General features: G+C 38.1%; 1 protein-coding gene across 4 annotated transcripts in view; it reads left to right on the top strand.

The window, feature by feature from the left end:
* Window positions 1–19,391, top strand: part of ACBD5 (acyl-CoA binding domain containing 5) — a 31,650-nt gene extending 12,259 nt beyond the window's left edge. For all 4 annotated transcript variants that reach the window (XM_086334761.1, XM_086334762.1, XM_086334760.1 and 1 more), the window contains 8 exons: window positions 1,672–1,806; window positions 2,713–2,916; window positions 3,955–4,061; window positions 5,010–5,277; window positions 7,057–7,256; window positions 8,577–8,621; window positions 9,490–9,599; window positions 17,433–19,391. In XM_086334761.1, coding sequence (XP_086190887.1) covers window positions 1,672–1,806; window positions 2,713–2,916; window positions 3,955–4,061; window positions 5,010–5,277; window positions 7,057–7,256; window positions 8,577–8,621; window positions 9,490–9,599; window positions 17,433–17,445 — 1,082 coding nt within the window. In that variant the 3' untranslated portion in view covers window positions 17,446–19,391. The remainder of the gene's footprint in view (window positions 1–1,671; window positions 1,807–2,712; window positions 2,917–3,954; window positions 4,062–5,009; window positions 5,278–7,056; window positions 7,257–8,576; window positions 8,622–9,489; window positions 9,600–17,432) is intronic.
* The last annotated feature ends 2,901 nt before the right edge of the window (window positions 19,392–22,292 follow it).

The raw sequence follows: 22,292 nt of genomic DNA on the forward strand, positions 1-22,292 counted from the left end.
CACGTGGGTTTTGTCCTTTAGTCGGCTACTATGGGAGCAGGCAATGGCACCCCAGTCCAATACTCTTGCCTGGCAAATCCCATGGACAGAGGAGCCTGGCAGGCTGCAGTCCATGGGGTCGCTAGGAGTCGGACACGACTGAGTAACTTCACTTTCACTTTTCACTTGCATGCATTGGAGAAGGAAATGGCAACCCACTCCAGTGTTCTTGCCTGGAGAATCCCAGGGACGGGGGAGCCTGGTGGGCTGCCGTCTATGGGGTCGCACAGAGTCGGACACGACTGAAGCGACTTGGCAGCGGCAGCAGCATGGTGTACTATGTTGATTTTTGGATGTTGAGTAGCTCTTATTAATAATTGTTCATGCTTTCTGCAGCTCTCATCACAGGTGATACGGGGCTGCTTTTGTTGCTGTCTGGTGTTTCTCTAACAAACATCCATTTGATGAGAGGGATTAGGTGGTTCCCTGTTGCTTTCTTTGTTGAAGGTGCCTGTGAGTGGTGGGTGTTTCTGTATTTTACTTATTGTCAGTTTTTATTTATTTATTTTTTCTGGTTGTCAGGGGCAGAGTAAGGGAGATTCAAAAGATGTGTTATCATCATGATTCTCTGAGAGGGAATAGAGCTCAGTGTTGACTATAGAGTTGAAGTTTTACTTGTTACTGCTACTGATTAGAGAGATTTAAATAAGGCTATAAGCCTGACCGTTAAAGATGAGTGGAGATTTGATAGGTTATTTGAGATGCATGGAAGCATCCAGAAGGGACCTGTATAATTGAAAATAAAGCCCAGATGTTTGTGGAGGAAGATCACTGTTTTTGGCCAAGAGCCACTTAGGATGTCTTCAATATCTCAGAGTTATGGAAATATAATCCCCAGTGTCTCAGAATGTCGTCCAGTAACCATCAGCATTGGCATCACATAGGAGCTTTATGGAAATCTAGAATCTTAGATTACCCCAGATTTACCAATTCAGAACCTGCATTTTAACTAGATCTCAGGTGATTCCTATCCATGATAATGTTTGAGAACCTTTGATGTATTTACTCTAAAGGTATGACTTTGGGTAATAGGACAATTTGTCCCTTTTAGGTGATTGATCACATTAACTAATCCTTTTTCTTTTTTTAAACTCATGCTTAAAAAAAAAAAGATTAACTTTCCATTTACTGTGTAAACACATAGTAATGTAATTTGTGCACCTGAAGCCCTAAAGGTAATAAAAGGATAAAAAAACTTTTTAATGCAGTCCAACCATAATATTCATGAGTGCTTTTAGGGCCAAAGGTGTTTGTTTTCAGCGTTCTAATGTATGTAATAACTGTCTTTTTGTTTACTGTTTATAAAGATCATTCATCTCTTACCTTTACATTTTGATCAGTGTTAAAATAATTTATCCTCTGCCTTGTTTAGAAAGAATTTAAGATAGTGTTATCATTTTGTTGTGAACTGGAGGAATTAATATAATGTATATATATTGTACATATATATATGTACAGTGTATATGTAATGTACACATATATAGTTGAAAATACTGTTAATTATATATTAACATTCTAACTTTTTACTTCAAGATTATTTTATTATTTGTGAATTACACAAGGTATTATTTGTAAATTACAACATGTTTATGTGTTACAGCATAAAGTTGAAACGGTCATTTTGTATTTTAGATCTTGGTAATGTTCTAGCTTCTACTCCAAATGCCAAAACTGTTAATGGTAAAGCTGAAAGCAGTGATAGTGGAGCTGAATCTGAGGAAGAAGCAGCCCAAGAAGACCCGAAAAGACCAGAACCACGTGATAGCGGTAATCTTTGGGCGATGGCCTGATCACTTTGCATTAACTAAGATGAAAGGCTGTGGAGAGGTGTGGACTAACTTGGCATTGTCTGTGATCAGGGCACGTGGAGGGTCTGGACTCTTGACCTCTAACCAGGTTTGTTGTGGACCAAGAGGCTTCACAGAAAGTTCACAACAAGTTCAGGGACAGCCAGCCTTAAGCATAGGTGGGCTGATGTTAATTGAAGGCTAAGGATAGGTCACTCTTGTAAATGTAGTGCCTGAAATGCTGCATTAGAAATGTATTCCATTTATAAATATGCATATTGTTACCAAGGAGAGAAGACAAGTTAAACCCTCAATATCTTGTCAAGAATAGCATGGGTTCCAGAGAATAGGATACAAGCAGAGATTCTGATGAACAGGGAATGTTGGAATCCTGGGGTATTGCACTGGGGGGGCCTTGTGAGGAAGAGTACCAGTGATTCTTCAGGATATTGTTTTAGAAAGGGGGGGCAGAAAGACACTAAAACAAACCATACAGCTTAGTTTTGCCTTCACTTTCCAATAAAGTCTGACAAATAATACCTTCTTTGAAGGCTCTTTTTATTGGCTATGTAGACCTCTTAGTTTGACCGTGTTTCAAAGCAATTTGCCTGTGCCTGAGAGAGTGAAAGAACCTTGAGAGTAACTCTTGAAAGGGATTTGAGAAGATTCACATGCAACTGAAGCAGTTTTGAAACCAACAGTTTGGGTGAGCTCTCAGCATATAATTAACCCATTTTCAAAGAGCACCCTATCTCCCTGATCCAAGTAGGAAGCCCTTCCAAAGGATTATCTTAGGCTAGGGGAATGACTACCCAATATTAGAACATAGTGTATAGAAGTTTTCCTACAGTTAACTTTTATGAATCTCTCCCTTTTTACATGACAGATAAGAAAATGATGAAGAAATCTGCAGACCATAAGAATTTGGAAATCATTGTCACTAATGGCTATGATAAAGACAGCTTTGTGCAGGACGTACAGAATAGCATTCATACCAGTCCTTCCCTGAATGGCCGATGCACTGAGGAAGTAAAATCTGTAGATGAAAACTTGGAGCAAACTGGAAAAACTGTTGTCTTCGTTCACCAAGGTACTGTCCCCATCAAAATTTGTTTCTCTGGCTTCTTGCTTATGAATAAAATACTCTTAGTAATTTTAAGATATTTAGGAGTAGCTGAGAATTTTAAAAAACCTCTTATGAATAACATCTTAGGGTTTATTACTGTTATAAGGGTTATCTCTTTGAAAGACTGAATTAGGGCTGGGGCTTACATTTTTCTTGAGACATTTTTTATTGTGTTTTTATATGGCATTTTAAACTAAAATCTTGGAAATTTTTGCTTTTATTACTGATGTTTCTTTTAACTCATACTCTAATTTTATGACACTTTTGTTCTCAAGTCGGCAAGGTAAGTTACAGTCTTTTCATAAGTTAGGGCTCTAGGGATGAGCATATAGTATGTATACAGTCGGAGAAGGCAATGGCAACCCACTCCAGTACTCTTGCCTGGAAAACCCCATGGACGGAGGAGCCTGGTAGGCTGCTGGCCATGGGATCGCTAAGTCGGACACGACTGAGCGACTTCACTTTCACTTTTCACTTTCATGCATTGGAGAAGGAAATGGCAACCCACTCCGGTATTCTTGCCTTGAGAATCCCAGGGACGGGGGAGCCTGGTGGGCTGCAGTCCATGGGGTCGCACAGAGTTGGACACAACTGAAGCGACTTAGCAGCAGCAGCAGCAGCGGCATATATACAGTGAATTATTGACATTGCTGCAGTTCACTCAAGAAACCAAGAAATACCATTTCTTAATATAACAACCAAATATGCATGGTTGCATCCCAGATTTAGGGCCCTAGCAGGTAGTCAGTTTTTTTCTTACGTGTTATTAGGTTTTTATGAGCTTGATCTGGACAGTGTCTTTGTAAAATTCCATGATAAAATACTTTGTAATCTTTTTACATAAAATTAGATTGAATTTAAATTTTTGGTAAGTTAAAATAAATCAACTTTCATATTTCTATCCCAATATGAAAATAATATAGAGCCAATAAGTTTTGAAAATGAAATGCATTTTTATTCAATTAGAATAACTATTCTACCTGGACATTTGTTTATATTTAGATGTAAACAGTGATCATGTTGAAGATATTTCAGGAATTCAGCATTTGACAAGTGATTCAGACAGTGAAGTTTACTGTGATTCCATGGAGCAATTTGGGCAAGAAGAGGTAAAAATAACATTTTTTTAATTGGTAAGTTTTCAAAGTGATATATTCAAATTCCATGCATAACTTCTGCTAATAACAGATGTGTATGCTTTTCACCACTTTGAAAACATACCTGTAAAATGTTTAAACATTTATATTTTGTTTTTTTGTGAGTTTAAAAATATATAAAATTTCTGACTATTCAAAATATTTAAATATTATAATTTATAATGTATTTACATTTATAAATATTCTGAGAGAGGTGAGATGGGAGTCAGAAGGTGAATTCCTTATGCTAGTCCTTATGCTATGTCTGAGACATTAACAGTCAAGAAGATTGAATAACTTTAAATAAATCTGTTCTTCATGTTGATGTATTAGACTAAAATTTTGAGTGGAAATACTTTTTAAAATGTCAGTTAATTAAGATTTGGTATTGAAAGCGAACTTTGGAAAAACCATTAAAGTACCTGAATTTTATTTTTCCTTTTTGACAACTTTTCCTGGTAACAGCTAAGGTGGTTTTGACAGTTGTATTTATGCTTGTTGTTTATATATCCCACCCCCCAGTCTTCCTCACCCATATTCTAACACAGTTCCTTCTAAAATTATTTTCAATTTATTTAATTTTTAACTTCATTAATTCATTATTTTTAACTTTATTGAGGTATAATTGATTTACAATGTTGTCACAGTGCTTTTTGAACACATTAACTCTAGGTATTTAAATGTTTCTTGGATGAATGACTCATGAGAACAGTTCATTGCCAAGTATCTCAGTTCTTTGCTCATAGATGAATCATCTCCATCCCATTTCTTCCCTGCAGATGGGAGGCAGAAAATGAGTTGACATTTTTTAGAAAAATAATATTTTCTATGATAATATTAAAAAAAAACCCACTTTATAAAGCCAGTAATTCTTCAGTTGTCATAAGAACTTGGTGATGTATAACTGTTTTCCATTTGTAGTCTTTAGACGGCTTTATATCAAACAATGGACCATTTTCCTATTACTTGGGTGGTAATCCCAGTCAACCGTTGGAAAGTTCTGGTTTTCCTGAAGCTGTTCAAGGACTTCCTGGGAACGGCAGCCCTGAGGACATGCAGGGCGCAGCGGTTGAAGGCAAAGGTGAAGTAAAGCGTGGGGGAGAGGACGGCGGGAGTAACAGTGGAGCCCCGCACCGCGAGAAACGGGCTGGAGAAAGTGAGGAGTTCTCTAACATTAGGAGAGGGAGAGGTAGGTGGTACTTGTTTTTTGTTCTCACTGCCTTTATAAAGGAATTAATGAAATGGAGAGGTTCTCGATAGGAGAGGCACCAGGACTGTCCCTTGGCAAAGGGAGTGTTGAGAGTTATCCTCAGAACATCTGACCATTTTCCTTTATGTCTGGTTCTCTCCTTTGACTGTACAGGGCATAACACTGTATTCTTTGAAGATATGGGGGAAAACATATCTATTTCCACATCTTTTATATACTTCTTTAAGGTAGCCAAATGTGTGTCCTGTCACTTCTTTTTTTATTTTTGTCTTTTGGCCATGCCATGCAGCATACAGGATCTTATTTCCCAATCAGGAACTGAACCCCTGCCCCCTGCAGTGGAAGCATGGAGTCTCATCCCTTGGACTGCCAGGGAATTCCCTTATAATGTTGAAAACTTACACATTATACAAGCAAACATATAAAACTTGTGATATCCCATTTCTGCAAGGGTAAGGTAACACAGTAGTACCTTTTACACACTGCAATATAAAACTGTTTTGGACTTCCCTGGCAATTCAGTGGTTAGGACTCTGCATTCCCCATGTAAGGCGGCATGGGTTTGATTCCTGATTGGGAAACTAGGATTCCCAACGCAGCTCAGCCGAAAAAAAAACCAAACAAACAAAAGTTTCAGTCTTTCTGAAAAATAACTTGGCAACATTTATTAAAAACCACAACAGAGTTGTTATCCTTTCATCCAGAAATTCTTCTTTGAATTTGTCTGACCTAAAGAAATCAACAGAAATTTGGACAAGAATTTATTTATATACAAAAATATTCATTGCAATGTTATTTGTAATCGTAAAAATTTGGAGTCATCCTAACTATCCAAAAGTGGAGAACAATTGAGTAAATTACTTCTTTGTCTTACAAATGAATTCACGTAGCCATTTCAGTGTTATTGGGACTGGAATAAAATTTTATTATTTAAAATAAAATTTGTTATGAACACACAAATATTCATAATATCTTTTAACAAGTAGTACACAAAATTACGTATAAGGGGTAATGCCAATTCTGTAAATATATGTGTTGGGAAAAAATGGATGGATAGATAACCATGTGTTAATAGTAGTGAGATTTCCATATGTCTAACTATGATGGCATTTATAAGAAAAATCAGTTAAAAACCTTTGGGAGGCTTACAATGACCAAATAAGAAAACATGGCTATTTGATGTAGCTCTCAGTACTCTAAAAGAAACAGTTTTCATATTTTTCAATCTTGTTACTATATTAGTAAATAATTCTTAAGAATGTAGCCAAATATGTATATTATTTATATATTATATACATTGAGTTGTGTACTAATTTATTAGGTACATTATAAAACCTTAGCAAAAAAACAGTAAGTATAAATGGAAGTTTCCACCTATGTCAACTTCTTTGATTTTAGTAGTTTATTTTGTGTACTTTATTATTGCTTCCACTCCACTTTGGAAATTTAGATCTCAAAGAAACAGGAAAAATGAAAAAAACAAAACAAAACCCAAACCCCACCATTTCTACTTTTATAAATATGATTGTTGTTGTTGTTTAGGTGCTAAGTCATGTCCCTCTTTTGCAACCCCATGGACTATAGCCCACCAGGCCCCTCTGTCCATGGAATTTCCCAGGCAAGAATACAGGAGTGGGTTGCTATTTCCTGCTCCAGGGGATCCTCTCAACCCAGGGATCAAATCTGTGTGTCTTGCATTGGCAGGTGGATTCTTTACCACTGAGCCAAAAAGTAATTTATTTTGGTCTCTTAAAATAGGGCACAGGATGCAGCATTTGAGTGAAGGAAGCAAGGGTCGGCAAGTGGGAAGTGGAGGTGATGGGGAACGCTGGGGTTCGGACAGAGGCTCAAGGGGCAGCCTGAACGAGCAGATCGCGCTTGTGCTCATGCGCCTGCAGGAGGACATGCAGAACGTCCTCCAGAGACTCCACAAACTGGAGATGCTGGCGGCATCACAGGTGGGCTTCTGCATTTGTCTTGTCTTATCTGCTGTTGATCCTGTCAAACAGTGTGCAGCTGCAATCTGCGTTAATCTGATTTAAATGGACCACACAAATGATACCCAAACCTTATTTTAGCAGCTAAGTAAGAATCTATTTTTAGGGAACAGGGCTCAGATGATGTTTTATCAAGAGGTGTATTCAAACACACTGAGAAAAATATTCAAACACACTGATTTGAATGGTTTTGCTAAGAAAGAGATTCTGGAAGCATAAAATGGTACACAGTAACAGTTTTACAAAATGGTTTTTCAATGTTGAATGTGTGATTTTTTTGGTACTGTGTGTTTAATATCTCGTTCCTGTTAGGCTATTAAACACCATGATTGTAGGAACTATTTTATTTACTGCTGCTTAAGCATGCAGCCTCATTCCAAGTAGGGGGCACAGTAATTATTTGCTGTTAGATTAAAAAAGAAATCTGATTTACACACATCAGTGGAGATTAATGATTTTTAAAAGGATCTACTTTTGAAAATATTATTTCAGAAAAGACTGTGCCAAAAGCCAAATACCACTTAAAGTAATAGGAAATTTTCAGTCTATAAAATTAGGAGTACCATGTTGGAAGTAGGAAGAAGAAGAACAGGAGAATAAGAATTGTTGAATAGTACAGTTTTAGGCACTAACAGAGACTGTAGCTAATGTCCTAGAGTCCATCATTGAAGTGTCATCGTTTTATAGTAAGCATGGTCCTCTATTTTGACCTCTTTTTAAAATGCTCTAGGGTTAATATACTAACTTCCCCATACTTTAATGTAAATTATTTTTAAGATGAAAACTTCTAAGCAGAGAGAAAGGAAAAATTATAATTTGACCTCCACTGTGGTTTGCTATAGCTGATCATGAATTTCCAAAACAAATACTTGGATATTGTTCACTTGATCTTTACATTTTTGCATTCTTAATGATCAGGGCTGCAGTTCTCCTCGAATGTTTGTAAGTTGGTAGTTTATGTGGAATTTAAGGAATTAAGAAATGTTGAGTAGGTAATTTAAAAAGAATGTAAAAGAAGTAATGGCTCATTAATTTAAGGTTTTATTTTGATAATTTTATATTTGAACTACTATAAAACATAAAATGCCAAAGATAACTATTTGGCTGGCAACTTTAGGGACTTTTAATTTGGTTACTGTGAGTTTCAGGATAATCATAATTAGCAGAAAAATTGACAATAAACTAATATTTCAGGCTTCTTTTAAAAGACAGGAAATAGGAAAAAAGTACTGTATTTTTTCTTTCTGTCAAAGCTAAATCACTGTTTGTTTGTATTTATAGGCAAAATCATCAGCATTACAGACCAGTAATCAGCCCACTTCACCGGTAAGAAATTCTTTTCTTAAAGCTAAGCACCAGGGTTTCAAACAGGTTACAATAAATATAGATTATATGATATTCTTAAAGTTTTCAAAATAATATTTACCATTTTGAACTTTGAGGTTTAAAATATATTTGTTTTAAAACAGAAAGAGAATCATAGACTTGGAGAACAAACTTCTGGTCGCTGTGGGGGAAGGGTGGGGGGAAGGGAGAGTTTGAGATGGACATGTACACACTGCTATATTTAAAATGGGTAACCAACAAGGACCTACTGTATAGCACAGGGAACTCTGCTCAATGTTATGTAGCAGTCTGGATGGGAGGGGAGTTTGGGGGAGAATGGATGCATGTATATGTATGGCTGAATCATTGGCTACACTACTATACAAAGTAGAAGATTTAAAAAATTATATATCTATGTTTGTCTTGTCAGTCTGAAGGACTTCTGAGAGTCTACATGAATTATGCTCTAAAATTATCTCCCTCCCTCTGCTGCTAAGTCGCTTCAGTCGTGTCCGACTCTGTGCGACCCCATAGACAGCAGCCCACCAGGCTCCCCTGTCCCTGGGATTCTCCAGGCAAGAACACTGGAGTGGGTTGCCATTTCCTTCTCCAATTCATGAAAGTGGAAAGTGAAAGTGAAGTCAGTCAGTCGTGTTTGACTCTTAGCGACCCCATGGACTGCAGCCTACCAGGCTCCTCTGCCCGTGGGATTTTACAGGCAAGAGTACTGGAGTGGGGTGCCATTGCCTTCTCCCTCCCTCTAGGAGGAATGAAATCTTTTATTGTATATTTTAAAAATTATGAACTAGATGTGTTTTTAAGTTTATACATGTAACAGATTGGTGACCAGCTTATTTTATTTTCTCAGAGACCATCTTGGTGGCCCTTCGAGATGTCTCCTGGTGCATTAACCTTCGCTATCATATGGCCTTTTATTGCTCAGTGGTTGGTGCATTTATATTACCAAAGAAGGAGAAGGTAATATGATAGTTTTATAATTGTAAAGTGAAAAAAGTGAAAGTATTAATCACTCAGTCATGTTCAACTCTTTGCGTCCCCATTGACTGTAGCCCACCAGACTCCTCTGTCTATTGAACTCTCCAGGCAAGAATACTGGAGTGGGTTGCCATTTCCTCCTCCAGGGGATCTCTGTGCCCCAGGGATCGAGCCTGGGTCTCCTGCATTGCAGGTGGATTCTTCACTGTCTTAGCCACCAGGGAAGCCTGTTTATATTACCAGTTTACACACTGGTATATAATTCTACACAGTATGTATTCTAAGTGGTATGCAAACTCTTCTACAGCAGGCAGAGCTTTCAGCAGTAGTCAGGGAAATAGGTCCATCTTACAGATGGATTGTCATACTGAACATCCTGTACTGATCTGAGACTGCGACTACCTTGGTAATGATATCTGGTAGGTTGCTAGACACTTGTTAGATTAAAATTTTTTCACTTGAGAGCATCTAAAGAATTTGCACACTTTTGATTCATGCAACAAGAAAATGATTGATTACAGGCATAAGTTTTATGGAGAAATAATGTTCTTAACATCTGATGTTTATTTTGGGCCCTTTGCTAATATTAAAGGACAACAGATGAAAAATGCCTGCATTCATTTTCTGTACCTTAGAAATATAGACACTGGCACTTTAGAAAATGTTCACCCTGGTGGTGGACTGTCTCCAGAAGTAGGGCTTATTCTAATTTGAGAACCAGAATTCCAGATTGGATGCCAGGAAGTAATTCAGATAAGACGGAAAATAATAGAATCATTGGCAAGTACTCTGAGGTTGTCTAGATGAGGAGTAATGTGAGGCCAAAACTATTGGGTTCAAGAAAATCTTCAGAGCAATTTTTTGAGACACTACATAAACTGAATTATTTTCCCTGGATGGGCAGAGGGACAAATGTTGGTCGTTCTTGGCCTCATTGATATGTTTTTGTTGTTTTGTCACCATTTCTCATTAGGTCAGAACCAATGGGGAAAAGACAGGGGGTGTTTGGTGGTAAGATTTTAAGTGTTCTCTTATGCATGTGCAGTAGAAACACATTTTTAAAAAAACCTACAAATTTAAATAATTGTATGTCTGTTGTATCCCTATCAAAGAACTGACGTTTCTAATTACTGCACATGATAACAAAAGCAAAAACCAAATATTTACCCTTCTCTTACATAACAGGGGTAACTGGCTTACTACTCTTAAGTGCTCTAGTGAGAGTACTTCATAGTAGAGAAACTGAAAACGCACGTGACCTCAGTTTAGTCTTCTTTGTTCTCTGCTTATGTTATGACAGTTTGATTTATCTTTATAAATGAACTCAGTAAGTTTTCTGATACATTAGTGTTCTTGGAATATAGTTGCTGACTTACAGAAACTTAGGTGGGATTTCAGAAGCCTAAGCTGCTTTCTCAGTGTCATTTACCCCTTTCTAAGCCATCTGTATATGTGTTATTTCAGCTGTTAAGATATAGACCGTAGTTTAAATCCTTTCTTTTCCCACACAATTGATGTTTCTACTGTGATGGTTGGTTTCTATGTAGTGTTTTAAATCCTAACATCCCTGATAACAGGAGGAAAAAAGAGTCAAACTGTTTTTCAGTAGGTGGTTATGCTGAATTTAAGCAGCTGGGAACAGTGGTGCTAATGGAAAGTGTGTATATATTTTGTAGTGCATTCAAGAATTCTTTTTCATGTTTTCCTTTGTTGAAAGTTGGGGACTGGAGAATAGAGAAACTGGGCACAGGACAAAAAAACATAAAGCTTATTACTTCAGTATTATTTCACACTTAAGGTTGAAGCAGCTTGTCACTTTATTAAAAACTGAAAAAACAAACTGTACTTTGCTTAGTCTTTGAAAATTACAGTTTTTCTAAAATGATGATTATTTTTTAATGTTCCTCACTAGTGAAAGTATATAACAGTCCTCCTAAGTATGCCTTCTATCTGTTGACAGATGTCTCTGAATGGGAAAACTTTGCTCTGTTTTTAATTTTCTGTTTTATTATTATTGAATCTGTATCCAGTTTTCAATGTATCCTGGGTGTTTAGTCCTTCCAAGTTGTAAATTATTTAGTGCTGTGTAATTGCATTTTGATGAGATGGTGTTTTTATGTATTGTTTGGTTACACATGTAACAAACCAACCGGGGTTGGAGGTGGAGCCATGTTTGAATCAGAAATAAAGGTTTGGCTTTGAGGGGCTTTCAGTTCAGTTCAGTTCAGTCGCTCAGTCGTGTCCGACTCTGCGACCCCAGGAACCGCAGCACGCCAGGCCTCCCTGTCTATCACCAACTCCCGGAGTCCATCTAAACCCATGTCTGTTGAGTCGGTGATGCCATCCAACCATCTCATCCTCTGTCGTCCCCTTCTCCTGCCTTCAATCTTTCCCAGCATCGGGGTCTTTTCCAGTGAGTCTGCTCTTCACATCAGGTGGCCAAATTATTGGAGTTTCAGCTTCAACATCAGTCCTACCAATGAACACCCAGGACTGATCTCCTTTAGGATGGACTGGTTGGATCTCCTTGCAGTCCAAGGGACTGTCAAGAGTCTTCTCCAACACCACAGTTCAAAAGTATCAATTCTTCAGTGCTCAGCTTTCTGATGGGACCCGATGCCATAATCTTCATTTTCAGTTTCATTTCCAACTCTCACATCCATACATGACCACTGGAAAAACCATAGCCTTGACTAGACAGACCTTTGTTGACAGAATAATGTCTCTGCTTTTTAATATGCTGTCTGAGGGGATTTAGGCATGTTTTAATCTGGCAGTTTTCATTCCAATCCTAAAAAAAGGCAATGCCAAAGAGTGTTCAAACTACTGCACAATTGCATTCATCTCACACACTAATAAAATAATGCTCAAAATTCTCCAAGCCAAGCTTCAACAGTACATGAACCGTGAACTTCCAGATGTTCAAGTAAGATTTAGAAAAGACAGAAGAACCAGAGATCAAATTGCCAACATCCATTGGATCACTGAAAAAACAAGAGAGATCCAGAAAAACATCTACTTCTGCTTTATTGACTATGCCAAAGCCTTTGATTGCATGGATCACAACAAACTGGATAATTCTTAAAGAGATGGGGATACCAGACCACCTGACCTGCCTCCTGAGAAATCTGTATACAGGTCAAGAAGCAACAATTAGAACTGGACATGGAAAACAGACTGGTTCCAAATCGGGAAAAGAGTATGTCAAGGCTGTATATCGTCACCCTGTTTGTTTAACTTACATGCAGAGTACATCATGAAAAATGCTGGGCTGGATGAAGCACAAGCAGGAATCAATACTGCCAGGAGAAATATCAGTAACCTCAGATATGCAGATGATACCACCTTTATGGCAGAAAGCAAAGAAGAACTAAAGAGCCTCTTGATGAAAGTGAAAGAGAGTGAAAAAGTTGGCTTCAAACTCAACATTCAGAAAATGAAGATTATGGCATCCTGTCCCATCACTTCATGGCAAATAGATTGGGAAACAGTGGCAGACTTTATATTTTGGGGCTCCAAAATCACTGCAGATGGTGACTACAGCCATGAAATTAAGACACTTGATCCTTAGAAGAAAAGTTAGACCAACCTAGCATATTCAAAAGCAGAGACATTACTTTGCCAACAAAGGTCCATCTAGTCAAAACTATGGTTTTTCCAGTAGTCATGTATGGATTTGAGAGTTGGACTATAAAGAAAGCTGAGTGCTGAAGAATTGATACTTTTCAACTGTGGTGCTGAGAGTCCCTTGGACTGCAAGGAGATCCAAGCAGTCCATCCTAAAGGAAATCAGTCCCGAATACTTATTGGAAGGACTGATGCTGAAGCTGAAACTCCCAATACTTTGGCTACCTGATGTGAAGAACTGACTCATTTGAAAAGACCCTGATGCTGGGAAAGATTGAAGGCAGGAGGAGAAGGGGACGACAGAGGATGAGATGGCTAGATGGCATCACCGACTCAATGGACATGAGTTTGAGTAAACTCCGGGAGTTGTTGATGGACAAGGAAGCCTGGCATGCTGTAGTCCATGGGGTTGCAAAGAGTCGGACATGACTAAGCAACTGAACTGAACTGAACTGAATCTGGCAGTGTTTATCAGGTTTTTAGTGTCATAGGAAAGAAGATTAGAGAACAGTGTGCTTGGTTTGGAGGAGACAGGTCCGTGTTAGCGATGAAGACAAAGATCTAAAAATCGTCTTAGGATGGGAAAAGTGTGGCCAGGAGAGGGCCCATTCTGTATGCCATGCTCTGGCACAGTGTCTGGCACGTATCTGGCTTTCAGTAAATATGTGCTGAATACATGGTTAAATGCCCACTCTTGGTAGAGCAGCTGAAGTACCATGTGACATGGATAGGCTTTGATTTTATTTAACGTATATACATATATGCATCTGGATGCAAGCATACACTGAGATAATCCTATACACATGTAAAGTAACTGCTTATCTATTTGTGTTAAGCTTTTAAAAAAAATTTTTTTTACATGGAAAGTAATACTTAAGGTCCACTGCTTGATTTTTTTCCCCCCAGTATAGAAGAATGTACATTTTTTATAGTTGATTTAGTGTTAATTCTGCTATATAGCAAAGTAATTCAATTATACATATACATATACATTTTATATTATTTTCCATTATGTTTTGTTATAGAATATTGAAAATAGTTCTCTGTGCTATACAGTAGCACCTTGGTGTTTATCCATTCTATATATAATAGCTTACATTAGAAAATGATAAAAGTAAATGAGATCCTATATCAATCTGCAGGGTATCTGAAAAACATTCTTTCTGCATACTATGAAGAGTAACATCTGTAGCCCTGTTCAAAATTAGGCCCCGAACAGCCAGCCTCCTAAGATGGTACTTCCTGTGGTACCATATTCCCTCAGATACCTAACCTGGTCATTCTGCTATTAGAGTTGTCCATGACTTAAGTCTTAAGTACTGATAGCAGACCTTTCTTTTTTGACCAAACCACATGGCTTGTGGGATCTTAGTTCCCTGACCACGGATCAAACCCAGGCCACGTCAGGGAAAGTACTGAGCCCTAACCACGGGATCGCCAGGGAAATCACTGAAAACAGACATTTTAAGTCCACAAGACTAGTCTTAAAATGTTACAAGCAGACCTTGTCTCCTTTTTTTTTTGCACTTTGCACATATTCTAGTTTGTAAACTCTGAAGTTTTGTGACACCCCTGTTGTAAGGCTATCAGCACCATTTTCCCAGTATCTGTTCACTTCATGTCTCTTGGTCTTATTTGGTAATTCTTGAAATATCTCAGGCTTTTTCATTATTTTTTTAATCAGTTATGGTGATCTGTGATTAGTGATGTTTGATGTTATTCCTATGACTTGTTGAAGGTTCAGATGATGGTTAGCATTTTTTAGCAATAAAGCATTTTTGGTAGAAAAGGTTTGTCTATGGCAAACCTAGACAGCATATTAAAAAGCAAAGATGACTTTGCCAACAAAGGTCCAATAGTCAGAGCTATGGTTTCTCCAGTAGTCATGTATGGATTTAAGAGTTGGACCATAAAAAAGGCTGAGTGCCAAAGAATTGATGCTTTTGAATTGTGGTGCTGGAGAAGACTCTTTGAGAGTTCCTGGACAGCAAAGAGATCAAATCAGTCAATCCTAGAGGAAATCAACCCTGAATATTCACTGGAAGGACTGATGCTGAAGCTCCAATACTTTGGCCACCTGATGTGAAGAACTGACTCATTGGAATAGACCCTGATGCCGGTAAAGACTGAGGGCAGGAGGAGAAGGGGATGACAGAGGATGAGATGGTTGGATAGCATCACTGACTCCATGGACATGAGTTTGAGGAAACTCCAGGAGATAGTGAAGGACAGGGAGGCCTGGTGTGCTGCAGACCGTATGATTGCACAGTCAGACATGACTTACTGACTTCACAATTTTTAATTGAAGGAATGTACAGGTATTTTTAAACATAATGCTATTGCAGACTTAGTAGACTACAGTAGAGTGTAAACTATGCACTGGGAAACCTGAAAATTTGCTTGTCTCACTTTATTGTGATATTAGCTTAATTGTGATAGCCTGTACTTTGAAGCAAGCATATTTTTAATTAATTAAAAATAAATAAGTGTTTTACAAAAGTCACGCCTAGGTTTCTGGGGCACAGAAACATCTCAGCATTCCTGACAGAGCAGAGTTCAGTGGGCTGGGGGAAGGCAGGATGCTATTCCTGCTTTCTTTTCTGTTATTTTCTGTAACTTCTCTTACCCCCTATACCCTCCATTATGCAAGTTAATTTTTTATAAAAGGAGAGAAAGTTTATAAGTGCCTGAAAAAAATCCCCAAATTCTGAAGATAGTAATAGTGACTTATGTCTATTACCCTATTACAGTTGAAGATTGGGGGTTTCATACATCAAGTCATGTGCTTTTTGGTAAATCTTTAGAAGACCTTGTATGGCAATCTGCATCACGTGAGTTCAGGCACCTCCCTGTCAGCATTTCTGCTAACACCTCACTCAGGCAGTCTTTACAACCACCCATGATTCTGTTCCTCCAGGGTTTTTTTTCCTTCATGCCATGAGTAATCTTCTCCTGTTATGTGAAAATCCATCTGATTATTTAAAATGTCACACCCAGATGTACATAAGATTTCTTCAGAGGATAAAGAATGTCTAGTTATGTACAAGGTCATCCTTGCCAAGGCATTGCCTAAGATTATTTCTACAAAGGTGGTGGTGTAGTCACCAAGTCATGTCTGGCTCTTGCAACCCCATGGACTATAGCCTGCCAGGCTTCTCTGTCCGTTGGAATCTCCAGCCTAGACTGCTGAAGTGGGTAGTTATTTCCTTCTCCAGAGGATCTTCCCGACCCTAGGATTGAACCTGGGTCTCCTGAATTGTAGGCAGATTCTTTGCCATGTGAATGAGGGAAGCCCTTCTACAGAGGAGAGGAATCAATGTGTAATGACAGTTTCAGGCATTTTGGCCTCTGCAATGCTGAGGACTGTTTACAAGTTTTACAGCTGTGGGTCCTTTCCCAGAATTCAGATCACATGTGATTGTTGTCTTGTGCTCACAAGTTTATCCTTCCCTGGTAACTGACCCTGCTATTAGTAAAACTGTCACATTATACGTATCTGAGTTGTTGGTTCACGTGTCCTTTCCACCCCATCCCATCAATTAAACAGCTTTTTGAGGGCTGAGAGCCTGCCTTATGGATGGGTGATCCTCAGTCACTGGCACAGTGCCTAGGAAGTATCAGATACATAATATGTGTTGATTAAATGAACAGTTCAGGTTGTGCATCTAGCAAACTTTTGTTGTTTTAGTAAGTTTTTTGTTTCAGAACTTTTCCATTTTGATAAAATTATGAAATAATTTGCAAAAGTCTGAACTGTGGAATAGCCAACTAGATGAGATTCTAGAAGCCATAAGAGGAGTGTACATTTATTTATTAAATTTATTTTTAATTGAAGTATAATTGCTTTCCAATACTGTGTTGGTTTCTGCCAAATATCAACATGAATCAGCCAAAGGTATACCTATGTCTCCTCCCTCTTGAACCTCTCTCCCAGGGAAGGTGCATTTAAATTGTTTGTTGGAAACTGTAACTTGGTAATGTCATCACTTGCAGGTGGATCTTTCTTGTTGCGCTGTAAGTGACATGAAGTAACTGCATAAGAATCATTTGTAATTTCATGGTCTTATTTTGAATTTGAGTATTATTATTATGTTACCTACCATTCAGCAAATTGTTTGGTATGGATGTGTCTCATATTCAGGTTGCGTTTATACTCATAAGACCTTGTTTATTTTCCTCTTTTCAAAGAAAATTGAACTAAAGAAAATGACATTTTGTTGAAGAAATCTACTGGCCCTGGATAACCTCGGGATGATACCAATTGTGGAGCTTACACGAAAATCCTAGTTTGTGATGATTACATTTTTGTTGTCCAGTAGTTTGGTTTGTGTACATATATATATATATATATTTTGCACTACACAAATGATAAACATTTTAAGGACTAATATTGCTGATACTTGAATAATCAATCTCAACTAGGTGATAAGTAGCATAGATTTCCCCTAGCCTTGACTTTGAAGGACATTAAATTATTAATTACTGTTTGGTAACATGTTTACCTGATTATCTCCCATAGAGAATGATAAGCTGCTTTTCCCAGGTATAGTTGTGATGATGAGAACAGATTTATAACTGGGTATTTTTAACTTTCTAAATTAAATAGGAGAAAGTATGCAAACCAGGAGTGAATTTCAACTAATAAATCAACCGTCTTTTTAAGTCACTGAACCGCCATGCAGTTTACTAGAAAAAGACTGGAAGAATCTTCTCCACATCCACTCTGTGGGCTGCTCAAGATCCCACTTGGGCATGCACAGCTCTGACTTCAGTGTTCAGGCATCATGACAAAGCAGAGCCCTGTGTACTAGGCTTCATTTTTACAAATGATTCACAGAATAGACCTTACCGGCTAATGGAAATGATGAAGAGTGGGCTTAAAGTAGGTTTGTCAGTGTGTTCTGAGTCTGCAGATCATTAATAAGATTTGTATTCAGTTATATACATGGATTCCTTTGTAATCATTTTCCTTTAACTGAGAATATCTTGTTTCTGCTTCATAGGGTGCTTTGAAATATAAAATGAAAACTTATTTATACTGTTTTTACAAAGGTCAAAAGGAAACACATGAAAAATCACTTTTCTGCAACTGGTATAAACCACACAGACCGGACTCTTAACCTCTTAGTGCCTCAGTTTTTCTTCGGGGTATAATATTGGAGACGTACCTATTTGTCAAGGGGTGTTGGAGGGATTTGCAAGCTAGCAGGCCATAAGCTTCTATTTGAATAAGACACACCCAACTAGTGTAAATTTAAGTGTCTCTCCCCAACCCCCCACCTATAGATTAAGAAGAAGACTGTAACTTAGATTCTTGAAGGCTTTCTTGGGAATTGTCCTTCCTGTATACCTTTTGAAACTCCCTGCTCATGTAGATGTACCTTACTTATACTTCCAAGATTTCTCTGATTCAAAGGCTTACTATCAAATGATTTTTAAATATTCTTGGTATGTGTGATGTTGGCTTTAGCATCATGTGTTCAGAGTGTTTTTGATAAGAGAGAAAGTAATCTGTCCTAGTATAGAGGGTGGTTCTTTGTTTACCTGAAGAAAAAGAATATGATTTGCTTTTCTGAAGACTGTTTTTTCCCTTGATTTTTTTCTTACATGTAACTTGGTGTTTTTTTAAAAATTTTTAATCCCATCTTGATTAAAATGTGTCTGTCTAAATGGATCTACTGATTATTTGCTTTTAAAAAGCTGTCCTCTATTTATTTAGGGGAAAAAAATGAAGCCAGTAACTGAATTATATGTAACAATAAAATTTAAACCTGTGGATCTGGAATTATTCTAAAAAATTAGCCCTCTATCTGGTATCAGAAAATGGTGGCTTTCCTCTTAGTATATAAGGAAATAAGATGCAGAGTAAGAATGTAAGCAGTTGTGATTCGTGACAAGCAGTTGGAGGTAACTAGCTCCTAGGGATAACCAATTGTATCCTATTCCAAAGTCTTATTTTATAGTTTGAAAAGCACTTTGCACACTGTTCTTGTATATACAAGTAAAGATGTAATTACATGACATAGTGTTACTGCTTTGTTTAACAAGAATCTCATTTAAGATTGACAGCTATGGTATTTTTTTAATGATAATACTTTTCTGTTTCTTTACTGTAAAATTAAGTTAAAAATAAAAGGTTAATGAGAATTGTTATGGTTTTTATTTCTTGTTACTGTCAGAAGTGCGTTGATTATATACTAAGGCTTAAATAAGAATAAATAGTAGGGATTCAGAGAAAGTAATTGTTCCTCTTTCAAAATAAAGCCATGCTATTACACATCATTAAAAAGAAAGAAACGGGGTGGTGGTTAACTCATTTAGTTGAAAATGTTGTTGATCATGTGAAAATCTTAAGTTTCAATTTTTATTCCAACTCAGTCGCTTCCCACAGCCTCTCAGTGCAGCCTTCATCAGCCATCTTAAATGCATACCATTGGTCTTAGGTAGAAAATGGTGTTTTTAATACAAATGTATAACTTGTAACTTCTCTGCTGCTGCTGCTAAGTCACTTCAGTTGTGTCCGACTCTGTGCAACCCCATAGACGGCAGCCCACCAGGCTCCCCCGTCCCTGGGATTCTCCAGGCAAGAACACTGGAGTGGGTTGCCATTTCCTCCTCCAGTGCATGAAAGTGAAGGCGCTGAGTTGTGTCCGACTCTTAGCGACCCCATGGACTGCAGCCTACCAGGCTCCTCTGTCCATGGGACTTTCAGGCAAGAGGACTGGAGTGGGGTGCCATTGCCTTCTCCGTAACTTCTCCAGGTAGTGATAAAAGTGATGACAGCTGTTTGTAATCCTTAAGATATCAGTGTTCTGTTGCCTGTAATAGGAACCTAACTGCAGCAGCTTGAGTTGTTTTCCTCATCTACAAGGAGTTAGGAAGTCCAGGGCTAGTGATGTGCTCCTGCAGTGCCCTCAGGGACACAGGTTCCGTCTGTTGTTCTGTCCTGTCATCATTAGGGCGTGGGTCTTCTCTTTGTGTTTGCCAAATGACTGCTGTACATCTCGGTCCAATGTCTACAGTACCAGCAGGCAAAGATCCTTATCTAATAAAGAAACTTGTAACTTTCCTGGAAGTCTCACAGGACATCCCTTCACCATCTTCTTGGCTAGAACTGGGTCTCATATCTTTGTCTGAGAATAAAATTGTTCTAGTTTATAGAGATACTAATTTTATAAGTTTTGCCCATACACAGGAAAGGCCATGTCTTTTGGCCTTTAATACTGTCCTAAATTCTCTTCATTTTCTTTTCTACTTCTTAGTCCTTGTTTTCTCTCCTTGTTTTCACCCTGATCTTGTCTTTCTCTCCATTAATCCTCCTTTTCAATGGAACCATGTTTTTCAAGCTGAAAAATGGTAAGTGTTCTTTCCTTTTTCCAAAGAAACAAACAACTTTTAAACTTATCCATAATACAGGTGAGGTGTAGCCACTGTCATTTTTCCTGCCCAGCACAAATTCCCCCCGCTGATAAAACATCACTCTCCTCTTCCTCCCTGCAATTCTGCTCCACCCCAAGCCACAGTAATGGGCATGTCCCTCAGATCTGGCCCCTGTCTATCTCCTTCTCCTCTTGACCACAGTGACAATCCCAGGGAGGGCTGTATGACCATCAGTGAAGCAATAAGAGTTATTCTCCGGATCTATTTCACAGAGCTTGGAGAGAGAGGCTTTTCCAGAATCTTACATAGTTTGAGTCATAACAGTATGTAGCCCTTTCAGACTGGCTTCTTTCACTTTGCAATCTACATTTCCTCCATGTAATATCATAGCTTCATAGCTCATTTTTGTTTTTATGGCTGTGTTTCAATAAAATTTTATTTACGAAACAAGTAAGGGGCCCTATTTGTCCCATGGGCTGTAGTTTACTGCCTTCTGATTTAGGTAATTCATCTCTTTTTAGCATTGATTAATATTCCATTGTCTGGATGTACCAGTTTCTTTATTCATGTACTAAAGGACATCTTGGTTGCTTCCAAATTTTAATAATCATGAATAAAGCTGCTGTCAACATCTCTGAGTAGGTTTTTGTGTGCTCATAAGTTTTCAACTCACTTGGGTGAATACTAATAGAGCATTGCTGGACTGCATGGTAAAGTCACCCTTAATTTTGTAAGAAACCGTCAAACTGTCTTCCAAATGGAGTAGGAAACGGCAACCCACTCCAGTATTCTTGCCTGGAAAATTCCATGAACAGAGGAGCCTGGCGGGCTACAGTCCATGGGGTTGCAAGATGACCGAGTGACTTTCACTTCACTGTCTTCCAAAGTGGCTGTACTATTTTGCCTTTCCACCGGTAGTGAGTGGGAGTTCCTGTTGCTCCACATCTCTGCTAGCACTGGGAGTTGGTGTTTTGGATTTTAGCCATTCTGATAGGCGTGTAGTGGTTGTCTCATTGTTGCATTCTCTTTCTCTTTAAATTACAGCCTCTAAGGTTATAACTGAGAGATCCTGAGGATGTCTATCTTGCCACTTGGAGGAGCCTTAAATAACCAACTTCTAAATAAGCCTTATTTAAATAAGGCTTAAATAAGCTAACATCTAGACCTAGGAACTTAAACAAGAGTCAGAAAACTGTGAGTTCAACTCCATTAATCCAGTTAACTCTGAAAACCCTATCCCTATGTTTACACATAGGGTTTACACAGTTTTGTTTACATGGGTTAATAAATTTGCCTTCTTACTTAAGACAGTTTAAGTTAGGTTTCTGATACTTGGACCAGAGTCCTGACTAGCGTAGATGACTTGCAGTTGTCAGGACTGAGCGCAGGCCCTGAAGCCAGACTGTCTGGGTTCAAATTCTGTGCAGTCATGGAAAGTCCCTTACCTTGTGTTTCCGCTTCCTTAGCTATACAATGTTGATGAAAATATCTCATAGGGTTAATGTATGCATAAAGTACATAGATAAGATATAGTTCAGGATATAGTAAATGCTTTTAAACTGATAGCTACCATGATGATAGTAATATTGGGTTGGCCAAAAAGTTCATTTGAATTTTTCCATAAGATCTTATGTATCAATATATTACACCAATAATTGGGTTATTATT

Source organism: Bos grunniens, chromosome 13 (genome assembly GCF_055505025.1).
Source record: "Bos grunniens cultivar Pamir isolate PY7600 chromosome 13, Bosgru_T2T1.0, whole genome shotgun sequence".
Classification (NCBI taxonomy): Eukaryota; Metazoa; Chordata; class Mammalia; order Artiodactyla; family Bovidae; genus Bos; species Bos grunniens.